The sequence below is a fragment of the Mus pahari genome, chromosome 11, assembly GCF_900095145.1.
Source record: "Mus pahari chromosome 11, PAHARI_EIJ_v1.1, whole genome shotgun sequence".
Classification (NCBI taxonomy): domain Eukaryota; kingdom Metazoa; phylum Chordata; class Mammalia; order Rodentia; family Muridae; genus Mus; species Mus pahari.
The window spans coordinates 45217124-45230150 of NC_034600.1; the positions used below are offsets into that span (position 1 = coordinate 45217124).

General features: G+C 39.1%; 1 protein-coding gene across 1 annotated transcript in view; it reads right to left on the reverse strand.

The window, feature by feature from the left end:
* Positions 1-13027, reverse strand: part of Itga1 (integrin subunit alpha 1) — a 145572-nt gene that overhangs the window by 82604 nt on the left and 49941 nt on the right. Inside the window, exon 2 of the mRNA XM_021208345.2 lies at positions 10458-10578. Coding sequence (XP_021064004.1) covers positions 10458-10578 — 121 coding nt within the window. The remainder of the gene's footprint in view (positions 1-10457; positions 10579-13027) is intronic.

A 13027-nucleotide genomic window follows, 5' to 3' on the forward strand; every position in this document is an offset into this window, starting at 1 on the left:
AAAAAAAAAAAAAAAAAAAAAACCAAAACCAAAAAACAGACAAACAAACAAAAACCAAAAACAAACAAAAAAAGAAATTAGCACTCTTATTGAAACTATTTAGCATGAGGTTAGATAAGTTAATGTGTATTTAAAATGGGGCTGGAGAGATGACTCAGTGGTTAATAGCACTTGCTGCCCTTCCAGAAGGCTAGAGTTCAGTGCTGAGTACCCACATCTTGTGGCTCTCAACTGCCAGAAATACAAGCTCTTGGAGATCCCATACCATCTTCTGTCCTCTGCAGGCAATGGCACACATACTGACATGCACTCATGCACATAAGTAAAGAGAAAAGTCTAACTAGGGGGTTCAGGTCCTGGTGCTTTGGAGGCATCAGTACGAAGAACAGGAGATCCCAAGTTCGAGGCCATTTCCCGTGACATAGTGAGTTTGAAGCCTCCTTGAGCTATTTGAGACTTGACTGGGAAAAACACACACACACACAAAAACGAACAAACAAAACAAACAAAAGCTATATATCTGACATTTAACCCAGGCCATGAGATAAAGATACAAAAGAGTCCCCTATACCCTCCCCCTGCCCTGCTCCCCTACCCACCCACTCCCACTTCTTGGCCCTGGCCTTTCCCTGTACTGGGGCATATAAAGTTTGCAAGACTAACGGGCCTCTCTTCCCCATGATGGCCGACTAGGCCATCTTCTGCTACATATGCAGCTAGAGACACAAGCTCTGGGGGTACTGGTTAGTTCATATTGTTGTTCCACCTATAGGGTTGCAGGCCCCTTCAGCTCCTTAGGTACTTTCTTTAGCTCTTCCATTGGGGGCCCTGTGTTCCATCCTATGGATGACAGTGAGTATCCACTTCTGTATTTGCCTGGCACTGGCATAGCCTAACAAGAGAGAGCTATATCAGGGTCCTTTCAGCGAAATCTTGCTGGCATATGCAATAGTGTCTGCATTTGGTGGCTGATTATGGGATGGATTCCCCAGGTGAAGTAGTCTCTGGATGGTCCATCCTTCCGTCTCAGCTCCAAACTTTGTCTCTGTAACTCCTTCCATGGGTAGTTTGTTCCCTATTCTAAGGAGGAATGAAGTATCCACACGTTGGTCTTTGGGATAGCATTTGAAATATAAATGAAGAAAATATCTAATAAAGAATTTTTTTAAAAAGGACACAAAAGAGGTAAAGAACAATATTTCAAGTGTCTTAAAACTGAAGCATGAAGCAAATTGTGTGGATCACAACAGTGCATGAATCCGAACTTAGTGCAAACTCAGTAAAGTCTTACGAAGAAAGCATCACTCTGTTGCTATGTGCATGGAGTTCAGTGTAGCTGGATAGAAGCTGAGGCTGCAGAGTTAGATGATGTTCAAATCATGGATGTTATATGTATGTATACATGTATGTATGTATACATGTATGTATGTATTCTTCCATCCACTCATTTTTGAGGCAGGACCTTACTTGGTAACCCAGGCTAGCCTACAATATGTGCTCACCCTGTCTCCTCCTCCCAAGCTCTGACCTAGGTGTTTGTCACCATGCTTGACTTCCATTTACCTACATTGCTGTGGATAAATTGGAGGGAAGTGAAGTGAGAGAGATAAGGTGAAAGTTCAGGTGAGATCTGAAACAAGGAAATAGAAAGGAAAAAGAACTGATCTCATGCATAAATATTTAGGCTCTAAGCTGCTTAGTCTTGAGTTCCTCCGAAAGAGAGTTAAGAGAAAAATAAATGGTTCAAAGAGATTCTTTCAAGCTATTTCTAAGTACAGATAAGAATGGAGTTAGAAGAAGAAAAACATAAAGGGGATGAAAGAAATCTTGTGAATAGAAGTAAAAAAAAAATAAGTAATGGGTTACTTCCATAGGCAGCTGTGATCAGCTTTGTTGGAGAATGTCTTAGAATTCTTAGCAAATATATTGAAACTAACATAGTAACCAATCAAAATTGTACTAATGTTACTGCTTTGCTCTTACCAATCATATTAGAGGTTACTTAATCCTTCTGGAAAAATTCCCCTAGCCCTGCATAAAAGGGGGCCATATTGTGAACCTGGAAAAGCCTACAGGTAAATATTACCTCCTTGAAAGAGTACAAAGAAAGAGAGGCCTGAAGCCTGACATGTTTGTGGAAGAAGAAAATTAGGTAGGAGTGACCAGAGATAGAGAGAGTGAGAATGCAGAACCAGGGGTGTCACAGAAGTCAGAGAAGGGAAAAAGCCCAGAGTGGCAAGAAAGAATGGAAGCTCTGAGCTGGTGTGTGGCCTCTTGGCCTCATTAGGGCAGAATGGGCTACTTCATAGCATAACTGTCTTCAATTTCCCAAAAGTGACATATGTTATCTGCAAGACCATCCGTTTCATTTCTAAACTTCGTTCATTTCACAAAACAAACAACCCCAAATTCAATGGGTGAAAAGAGATCATTTTCGTCAAGCAAGGAAAGTCAGAGCTCCATCAGCGAAGTGCAGAACTCCAGTCATCTGTGGACCTCTCCTCCCTGAGCTAGCTGGAGTTCTGAAGGATAGCATCCCTCATTTTTAAGATAAACTTGTTCCTTTTTGCACTCCCTATGCAGTCAGGGACTCTACTGTCTCACCAGTAACACCAGTTTTTCTGCATTCTGTCTTACAATCATTACACAGAAGAAGGTTGACTCTATAGTACATTTCATTTGCTTCAAACTTTGTTGAAAAGATACGTTCAAATTTATTAGCCCAGCCTCATCCCCTTGATTTTAGCTAAGCTCCTTGCGATAAATTGGCTGCAGACTCAGCTTCCAATCTCACCTGATATTCTGAACCTGTTTCCTTCTCTGATGTCTGTGACAACATGGTTTTACTGACACCGTTCACATGACTTGACTTATATGAGTTAAGCCACCTTGGAGCATGTGATTGAGAAACTAAAATACTAAGCCAGACGAATAAACTCAAGGAACAGGAGGAAATCATAATCCCCAGAATCTTGAGAAATTATAAAAATCAGTGACTCTTTATGTCAGTAAGTATCGAGGTTATTGGTGATGCAGCGACAATAGAAGAAAAGAGGAAATAAATTTCCTGTTCCTCTGGCTCTTACAATCTTGCTTCATCCTCTTGCAGAATGATCCCTAAGACATGGGTGCAGTAGTTGTGTTGTAGACACATCAGTTGGTACTGGGCTTCAGAATGTGGTATGTTGAGTAGTTGTGGTGTTCTGTAACTGTCTCTGTGGCAAACAGATCTTTCTTTGATAGAACATACGAACTACATCTGTGGGTAAGACCCCCTAAGGAGCAAGAAGATTGCTGTGAGATTGGGTGTGGTTGCCTAAACAGGAGTTGAACAAAGACAACAATAGACATGCTAGTGTGGAAGGGTAAAGCTTATGAGGCCCCAAGCCCACAAAAAGAACTACAGGTGATAAAGGGATGCTGAGAACAAGAGAAAGTGTCTTCTCCAGGGAAGAGCACACCAAATGGTTATCCAATACTAATTAGTAGCACTGGGAGGGGGCAAATTACACACACACACACACACACACACACACACACGGACTGACTTAACATGTTGCACTTATATATTTGTGTGTGAATATGTATATATTCACATACATACATACACACACACACACACACACACGTGTGCACTAGCGTGTGTGTGTGTGTGTGTGTGTGTGTGTGTGTAATAATAACCAAAGAAGGAGGAGCTGAACATAGAAGTGCATGCCTTTTCCTGCCCTCAGGAAGCAGAAGCAATCAGATCACTGTGAGGTTGAGGCCAGACTGATCTACAAAGTGAGTTCTAGGACAGTCAGAGCTACATAGTGAGACTCAGTCTAGACAAGAAAAAGGAAAGAAAGAAAGAAAGAAAGAAAGAAAGAAAGAAAGAAAGAAAGAAAGAAAGAAAGAAAGAAAGAAAGAAGGAAGGAAGGAAGGAAGGAAGNAAGGAAGGAAGGAAGGAAAGAAAGAAAGAAAGAAAGAAAGAAAGAAAGAAAGAAAGAAAGAAAGAAAGAAAGAAAGAAAGAAAAGAAGACAAAAAAGAGGATTTGAATTTGAAAGAAAGCAATGTTAGGGTTGATACATGGGAAGGATAGGGGAGGAAAAAGTAGGGGGAAATGATGTAATTTATAATCTCAAAAAAATAAAATATTTATATAATAAAAACAGGAAGAAATTGTAAGTTTAGGACTCATATCCCCCCTTCCTACTTTTAAAATATCTATAGTCATTTTGGAGAAATTAAGGGACAGGCAATAGAATAGTACAGTTGTAAAGTGACTTCAAGTGACAGAAGCCACTCAGAACTAGCTGACTTTGCACAGAGTCAAGTACATTTCTATAATGGATGGGCTATGCAATTTCAAGGTCTCTTCCATTCCCCAAATTCCATCATGACAATGAAACAGATAATACTGTATTTTACTACAAATGGGTTCACTCAACAGTGTTTGGGTGAACCCATTAGTAGTAAAATACAGTATTAGCCTGGTAAATCTGCACTGGGGATGAAAATGGAGTCCTGAAAGGCATGTTATTAACAAAGAGGTTGTGGATGACAAGATGGAAGGAGTTGGAGATTGTGAACAGCCCAGGGAATGCGTGGAGGCAGGAGAAAGAAGACCGAAAGGACAAATGATGAGAGGAATGAGTGCTGGCAAACAACTGGACAAAGCTACCAGATCACAGGGGCAGGTGGGGCAAGATGATGTTTGGCCCCTAGCACAAGAGAAACTAACCAGCAAACGTAAGGCACGGGAACCTGAAGATACAGCATTTATAGCCAAGGCTTACTGTGAATACGGAGAAAAAAAAACAAAAAAACGGAAACCAAAGTGTGAGTATAGAAAATGATAGAAGACCCAGACAGGAAGTTTGGGGGCTGCCACCAGTGGTAGAGAATGCAACAGCAGGATGTAGCACATAGAATGGTTGTTTACTTTCTTGGGGGCCTGTTTCCTCTGGCAGCCAGCATGTTCTTCTTGAACACTCACCACTCTAAGCATAAGTAAGCTTCATTTCCCCCCAAAGAGCCTAAAAATAGCAAAATCCAAGAAAAGTATCAGTGGAGGGTTCCTGGAATTCCGACAATCTTTTGTCTCATGATACTGACCACCATTCTGTCATAAAGTATAGCTTACCTCCTTTAAAAATTGATCATCTGTTTGGTGTGCCTCCCTCTCCAGCTCCCCAGTACCAGCAATTTTTGTTCGTGTGGGTGATGATTTTATTTATTAAAAAAATGGAAATTTAATAAATATTTTAGCCGAATAAATAAATGTTACTTAATTTATAATAAAATTAATAAATCAATAACTTGTCCCATTAATTATTAATAAATTCATACCTATTTATTTAATTAATTAAAATATTAATCAAAGTTTTTAGCTGAAAAAAAAAGAATGACTGACAAATAAGTGGATCTGATTGTGTGTTTTATGAAAAACTGAGATTCTTGGACCGTGAAGACTTTTTTGCTCTGTTTTCTCTTTTAGAGGGTATTTTGCTTCTAGAATGTTCATATAGGACTCTGGGTCACACAAAGCATTCCGTCAACTCAAGGTTCTAGGGATTGCTTCTTAGGAGAAACTGGGCTGAGTGTCTGAGGGTCTTGTGTCACATCCTGGTCTTGTCACATGCTAGCTGTATAAACCCCTGTGGCCATTCACTGTCTTAGTTTCCTGTCAATGAGATGACTATCACTGCAATATCTTTCTTGGGGTCAGCACGAAAACCTGAGTCATGGAACTCTTGACTCACGTCAACTTGTCACACTCATTTCTACTAATTCATTTGATTTTTTTTTTTTTGCATTTTTGTCTTTCCTTTGTGACACATTCTCATTCTGAAGTCCTGGCTATCCTGAAGCTCACTAGGTAGACCAGGCTGGCCTAAATTCACAGAGACCATCAGACACCCCTGCCTCCTGAGTGCAGGAATTAAAAGAGCACACTATCATGCCCCACATAAATTTTTGGTTTTATATACAACATTTTGAAATGAATGGTTTGTCGGGAAAGAGATAAAATGTTTTGGGGCTCTCCTTACTGATCTCTACAGAAACAACTAATGAAGTCAAGAATCATGAAGGCTAGAGAAAAATAGGTTTTCTCCATGTAAAATTTCCAATTATAATAAAAGCTTAGTGGGCTAAGAAAAATGTGCTATTCCTATTAGTTGCTCTGTTTCTTGTAACCATGACCGTATTTATTTGAAGAGTGAGTGATCTCTGATGTCACTCTACAGGGAAAATTCATGGAGAGCGTTTTTCCATACTTACATAGAACTTTGTACAACCTAACTCTTGATTGATGTGTAAAACAGCCAACCAAAGTCACTCTCGGGCTGCCACAAACCTCTGTCGGCCAGGTTTCGCTTTTCTTTCATGAGTGGAATAACCGTTTTGTGATCTCGGAAAGATGAAACCTGTGCAGTGACCCTATTAATTATACTGATCTTGATTTTTAAAAAGGCAGAAGGTTGGAAATGAATTAAGCAAAAAAGGAGGGAAAAAAAACAACCAAAAACAATTTTAGCAGAGAGGAAATGTCAGTTTCAAAACTCATTATAAACAATGCAAAGTAAATGTTGCGCCAAACTCTACGAGAGAAGGACTTTAGGAAGTCTTTTCCCTTCCAGCTTGAATAAGTTTGATCTAAAAGATATACATTTTTGGATACAGAATACCAGTCACATAAGCCATGGTACCCTTGTCTAGCATAATCTAGAGTCATCCAGGGAGAAGTCAGAGGTCAGCAGAGTTTTGCTACACGTTGAGTTGAGTTTGGAGGGATCTATTTATATTCAACCTAATATCTAGTAGGGGAGAACATGCCCAGTAAAGTCACAGAAGTCTCGAAGAGTGGTAGCCTGGACATCAATTAAAAGGCCCATCATCATCCCCCCATCCTTGCTGCCTTGTAGGTGAAACGGCCTCCAGTTGTAGACTTAACACATTTTTACCTTTGATATTTTAAATTTTCATTAAATTTTGTTTGATTTATGCAAAAAAAAATGAAAAAGAAAAAGAAAATAGGTCAAAGGTCCAGCGCAGAAGAAAAAGACTGGGAGGGAAGAGTGGAAAGCCCCAAGCAACATCTTGTATTTTCCCTGAATGCCTGAGACACTACTTTTCTGAAGGCTACCACAGAGTCTGGGAATCTGGAAACCGTATGTGGGTCCATGCATATTTTAATCACGTTTCTTCATTGTGAAACTATTAAACCAATTTGGCTCTTCTGGATTCTTGTGAACTACAGAGCAATCACTTGGGTGCTGAAGCTCACGTGAGCCATGACGAGCAACACTGGATCTTAACCCGAGGGATGCGTGATGTGTTTGTTCTGTTACCAAGAAAATGCATGGTTTCTGGGCAGACGTCATAAAGTAAATTAGTCTTGGCAATAAACCCTTGGGAGGTAAAGGGGACATAAAGCTATGCTCCTGTTGTTTTAATTCTTTCAACAGAATTTAAACAATGTCTTTCAAACATGTGTAATGACCCCAGTGGAATTCCTTCTTTAGGCATGATACAGTCAAGAGGTAAGATGAGTCAAACTGTTTTTTGTTTATGTTTTTGTTCTTTTTTAGACCTAAGTTGGATAGGTTTCCAGAATGTGGGCTGTAAATATGACTTATGAAGCTGTTCATCCCTGAAGAAATTGCAACAACGGAATTCACCTTGCCGAAAGTCTGTGAGTTACTCTATAGTGTATTTCCCAGAGTAAGCCTGCCTTCTGACTGATTGTATAAACATTAGCAGAATATCCAAACATGTTTCTCCATCACCAATGTCTGGCTCTCTTTAGGGCCACTGTTGGCCACCATGTCACCTATTACAGCTCAGACATTCTGGGATGGAAGTCTTCTTACTTTTAAACTCATTTATCCATACCAATTCGGTTGTTGGGAAATAGGGGATGTTAAAATGGGAACAGGTAGCTGATATTCCAAATGCTAACAAGCTCTCACATACATACTGATATGCAAAACCTGATGCTAGCCATGAAAATGGTCATTATCGAAATTTACTTTTTGATGTATTTCTGATGAAGGGAAAAGCCCAGGGGGTCTTGTGATCCATTTCTAGCACTGCTTTAAGCAGATCCCTTTCTTGAGGAGAACTACTCTTTATTTTTATGTAGTTGTGCTTCATGGAAGGGAACAGCATGTCAAACAAGATTTAGCTGTTTAGTCAATAGGTAATGACCGTGTGCATATTAGGTTTATGTCCGCATGTCAGACACAGGGCAGGGTACAAGGTACAGACTGGGCACTAAAGCCAGGCACTAAAGCATCTGTTCTGCTATGCTTGTTTACAGATATGCTTTTCCACCTCTCTGTATTCTATTTTCAAGTTTCTAACTATCTAGACACCAAGCTGTTTAAAAATAAACCCATCAACTTTCTAAGAAGATTAATTTTACATTTCTTAATTATTTCAAGTATACTTCTGGATTATAAGCTTCAAATATACTTCTGGATTCTATTTCTTTAATCTTGCATTTCCCATAGAGTTAGAACAATGATGAATATGTAGGGCATATCTGTTGCTTAATTGATCCAAACTTAGCTATGACTAAAGAAAAGTCTTTGCCTGATGGTGGTGGCGCATGCCTTTAATCCCAGCACTTGGGAGGCAGAGGTAGGCGGATTTCTGATTTCGAGGTCAACCTGGTCTACAGAGTGAGTTCCAGGACAGCCAGAGTTACACAGAGAAACCTGGTCTCAACAAAACAAAACAAAACAAAACAAAACAAAACAAAACAAAACAAAACAAAACAAAACACCAAAAACAAGAAAAGAAAAAGAAAAAAAGTCTTCATCTTCTAAAAACTAGTTGTAACTCATTTACATTTAATGCATGGAGCAAGATCTGTAAGATGTCGTCTCAGATCTAAAAGAAGGCTGAGCCCTCATTACTGTCCCACAAATGTCTCTAGAATTCACCATGTGCTTAAGGTCCAGTTCAGTATGAGTTCATTCAGACACCTCATTAGCAACATTTGCCTTGCTAGTTTGATTTTTATTGTTAATCTCTGCATTCGTTTGTTCTGTCTCTTTCTCATCTAGATCTTCACCTCTGAGAGGACACGAAGACTCTGGGAATGAGACATATAGCAGGAAGACCCCATTCAAGACTGACTCAGTTTCTTCATCATTGGCCCCACAAATAAAAGGAACATTAAAAAGAAGTTTTATAAGACATTTTGTCAATATTTGACTATCCTTTAAGTAGGTATTTTCAGTCTTCAAAGCTTGATGCTCACTATATCTTTCCTTAATACATACAGGAATGAACCTACCAATGATAGGTAAAAATCAACTTTTAGATATGTTCATGACATAGCAAAAAGAAGCCTGGATAATTGGCCTAATCACCATTTTCCCCCATAGGTTGAGCTTTTGGAACTGCAGGCACAGTTTTTGGAAGAGTGTAAGTAGTGTCTGGAGTCTAAAAGAATGAGTTTGCTCAACTTTAAGAACAGCATGGGGTCAGATATGGGGAGTGTAGGAAAGAGGATATAAAACTTCATAGAAATCTGGGTAAAATTCTCACAAATGGTAATGTACACATAGAATATAATATTCAAACTTAGAAAATGCAAAAACTCACATTATTACTTTTGATCATCTTTAGAGAATTATTATCAAACTTAAAAAGTCTAGAGAAGAAAGCAAAACATACATTTTGTCTGTGAAATAATAATTGTGAACTGGCACATTACTGTTATCCTAGACAATACTAGTCTCTTTTGCTAGGAAAAAAAAAATGGGCTTTTAAAATTAAGAAACAGAGACTTAAGTAACTCATACTTACTTCTCTAATATATAAATTTAGAAATCTGTGTTGACTACCATTAGATAGGATGAAAAGTAAAAGTTCTGTACTGTTTATTTTGTGAAACTATTAAAAGTTAAATACACTCTAACTTATCTATAATGAAGTTAACCACAGGTTCACAGTATTAAAAGTGCATATTAGAAATTTATTATGGTTCACTGTCATCCATATTCAGCACTTAGTATACTACCAAAGCACAAAAAAACAAACAAACCATAAACCAAAAACCTGAGCCCTCAGCAACTACAGTAATAGTCACCCCTTCTGGGCATCTGACCTCCCATCTTATCCTTCTTAATGAATCAGTCAAGTATTTAAGTAACTGTGGAATAAGAATTAAACCAGGAAGACTTGCCCAAGCAACCCAGTTACCGAATCCTGGGATAAGAATCTCCCTTGAGTTCATTCTAGGAGTTAACGGTCAGAAATCTGTAACCACTTCCTTTAAAAGTGGTTTAAATTTCTAAGGAATGCTGCATCTTTGACTTCATGTCAGCTTCCATCACCGACCCACTAGAACACATTTTCTAGCTCAAATGAGTCATTCAGTTAATGACATAAATCACACTGAAAATACATTCCATTTCTCTGTAAGAGAGCTGGACAACAGCAGAGCCTGTTTGCTTACCATTTGCCTTCTTCGTTTTCGTACTGTTGAACAGTATATCCAAACATGTCCTCCACTGGACCACTGAAACTCATGGAGTTTTTCACATCAACGTTGAAGGAGATGCAGAAGCCTAAGATAACTGTGAGAGGGGAAAGAAAGTCCCGTTACGTCGGTTGGCATTATGTTTTGGATTATGGAACGCGTTCTTAGTGTTACCAATGAAAGCTGTCCTTTTATGAAAAAGAACTTTGAAATCAATAGCTATGAGAACGCTAGGAAGGATCTGATAGGATGTTGCTCATTGAACATCAACAAGGTGGCCTTAAAGATGTTTGGAAATTAACATCTGTACCACTCCCAGAAGTGAAATTCCAGGATTGAGTGGGAGTCGCAGAAACTAAAAGATGACTCATGAGTTTGCATATACTCTCCCAGAAGTGATTCCTGCAGTAAATGTGACTAGAAGGAATCTTACAAAGCATCCTCTCCCCACTGCGCATTCTGAAGATGCAGGCAGTTGCGTTTTAGCCTCATTGAGATAGCTTTCTCCATACTGGTTCTGAAAGGAAACCCTTTCCTCTTGATGGTCTTTAGAGGGTTGTCTACCCAGCCCTGAGATAAATTCTGCTTCTCCAATGGAACCAAGCAGAGGACGGAAGTTTGTAGTAATACAAAAATACACTTCATGCAACAGTGTGGACTATGATTACCTCACAAACTTTTTAGATTAAATTAAATAGTATTCTTATTAGTCCATGCCCAATAAACATGATTTTTACATTGATAGCTTATCTCTTTCCCTGTGCTACGGGTTATTTTGGTTTTTCTTTTTTCTTTTTCTTTTTAAGTTTTACAGGAAGAGTGACCATGTACAAAAGGTTCTGAAATCACAAGCTCAGGTGGAGGGTACCAAATTCTTCTTTTGGTTCTAATTTTTAAAATATACTTAACGAGTTTCAGTATCCATCTTTTAAATGTAACTAAGAATTCTTCTCAACGATTCCCTACCTTATACAATAACAGCACAGTCTAAGATGTATTCAGAAGTGATCAAACTCAGCTTCTCAAGACTAGATTCAATCACAGACATTCTAGAAACTTCTCTGTCCTATTCCTATGGACTGGGTAGATTTAACATATCTAATCTCCTGGCTCTTATTCACTCTCAACTTTTTCATAAATATATTCTAACTCCAGCCTATTCTAACACAGTCTTCAAATTGCAGTAACAGCAATGAAGTGTTTATGATTGCACAGGATTCTAATTTAATTTAGAGAAAATATTTGCAGAAGAAAACATCCATGCTTTTCATGTGTAGATTTATCTATATGGTCTTTCTTGATCTTTGAGTTCCTAAATCCTCTTTGTTGATTTTTAAAGAAAATTCTTTCCAAGATAACTATTAAGTACTATTTATGTTATTATTATCTATCAGAGATTTTCCCCCTAGACTGTGAAAGTCTTAAACTGGGGGACCATCTCCCTCATCTTTTTAATCCTTTATAAAACCCTGGCACAATTCCTCATGCACAGATGGGCAGTAACACATTTGTAGCTTGAAAGATAACGTACTGCAGAGGGAAGGACGTCAGCTGTGGCTGGTGAGGCGCTGGCAGCCATTCATGCGAGTGAAAGAAGACTTTTTAAAAGTTCTAAAGCAAAGGGGGAGATGGATGGGACTTGGCAGTGAGAAGAACATTTCTACCCAGGATTTGGGAGAGTCTCTGTGAGTAGTAAAACACACAGGACAAATATGGGTGTGAGACATGAAGCAGTCTTCCTGGCTGGCACGAAGGAAGTAGAGGAAGAGTGGATGGCCAGGACGCATCCTTTTATGTACATTTCCCCTTCACTCCTCAAGGGCGATGGAGCACAGCTGGGTACCACTCCCTACATCCTCTTTTAGATAGATATTTTCAACAGTGATCACGCTCTGCTCTAAGGCCCTAGTGCATGAGCGTACCTGTTATATTCAGGTTTTAATGTTTTGAACCGTTTCAACAGATTATTTCTTTCACATAAGAAATACGCAAAATATTGCCTCCTCAATGTGGTTTCTTACCCTTGGCACTACAGGCAATTTTGTCATAAGGGGCTGTACTGAAAGGTGTTTAGTTATATCCATAGCCCCAAATGCACATGATACACATTCTGTGAGCTGTGACAGTCAAAGTGATCTCTAGACACTGCCAATGTCTTGTGGCGTTGAAATTGTCCCTAACTGAAGACAATCGTTCAGGAGATATAAGGACCAGAACCCTGCCGCTGAGAACTGTATGCCAGCTGTAGCCATCACCCTGGGGCTTGTGGATTTCAGCTTCCACCCAGATTTCATGAATCAGATCTCCATGGGCATATTCCTCCTACGGATTAAGAAGTACCTGTCTGTGACATTGCTACTTGTTCACCAAGTCTATGCAGGCAGCTGAACTGATCGAGATTCCAAGGAATCAACAAGTGTTAGACAAATCGGGGAAAACATCTCTCTTTTTGTCAGGGTCAATTTGACTCCTTTGATGGATTCATATTTCCATCACTTTCTCTCTCTCTCTCTCTCTCTCTCTCTCTCTCTCTCTCTCTCTCTCTC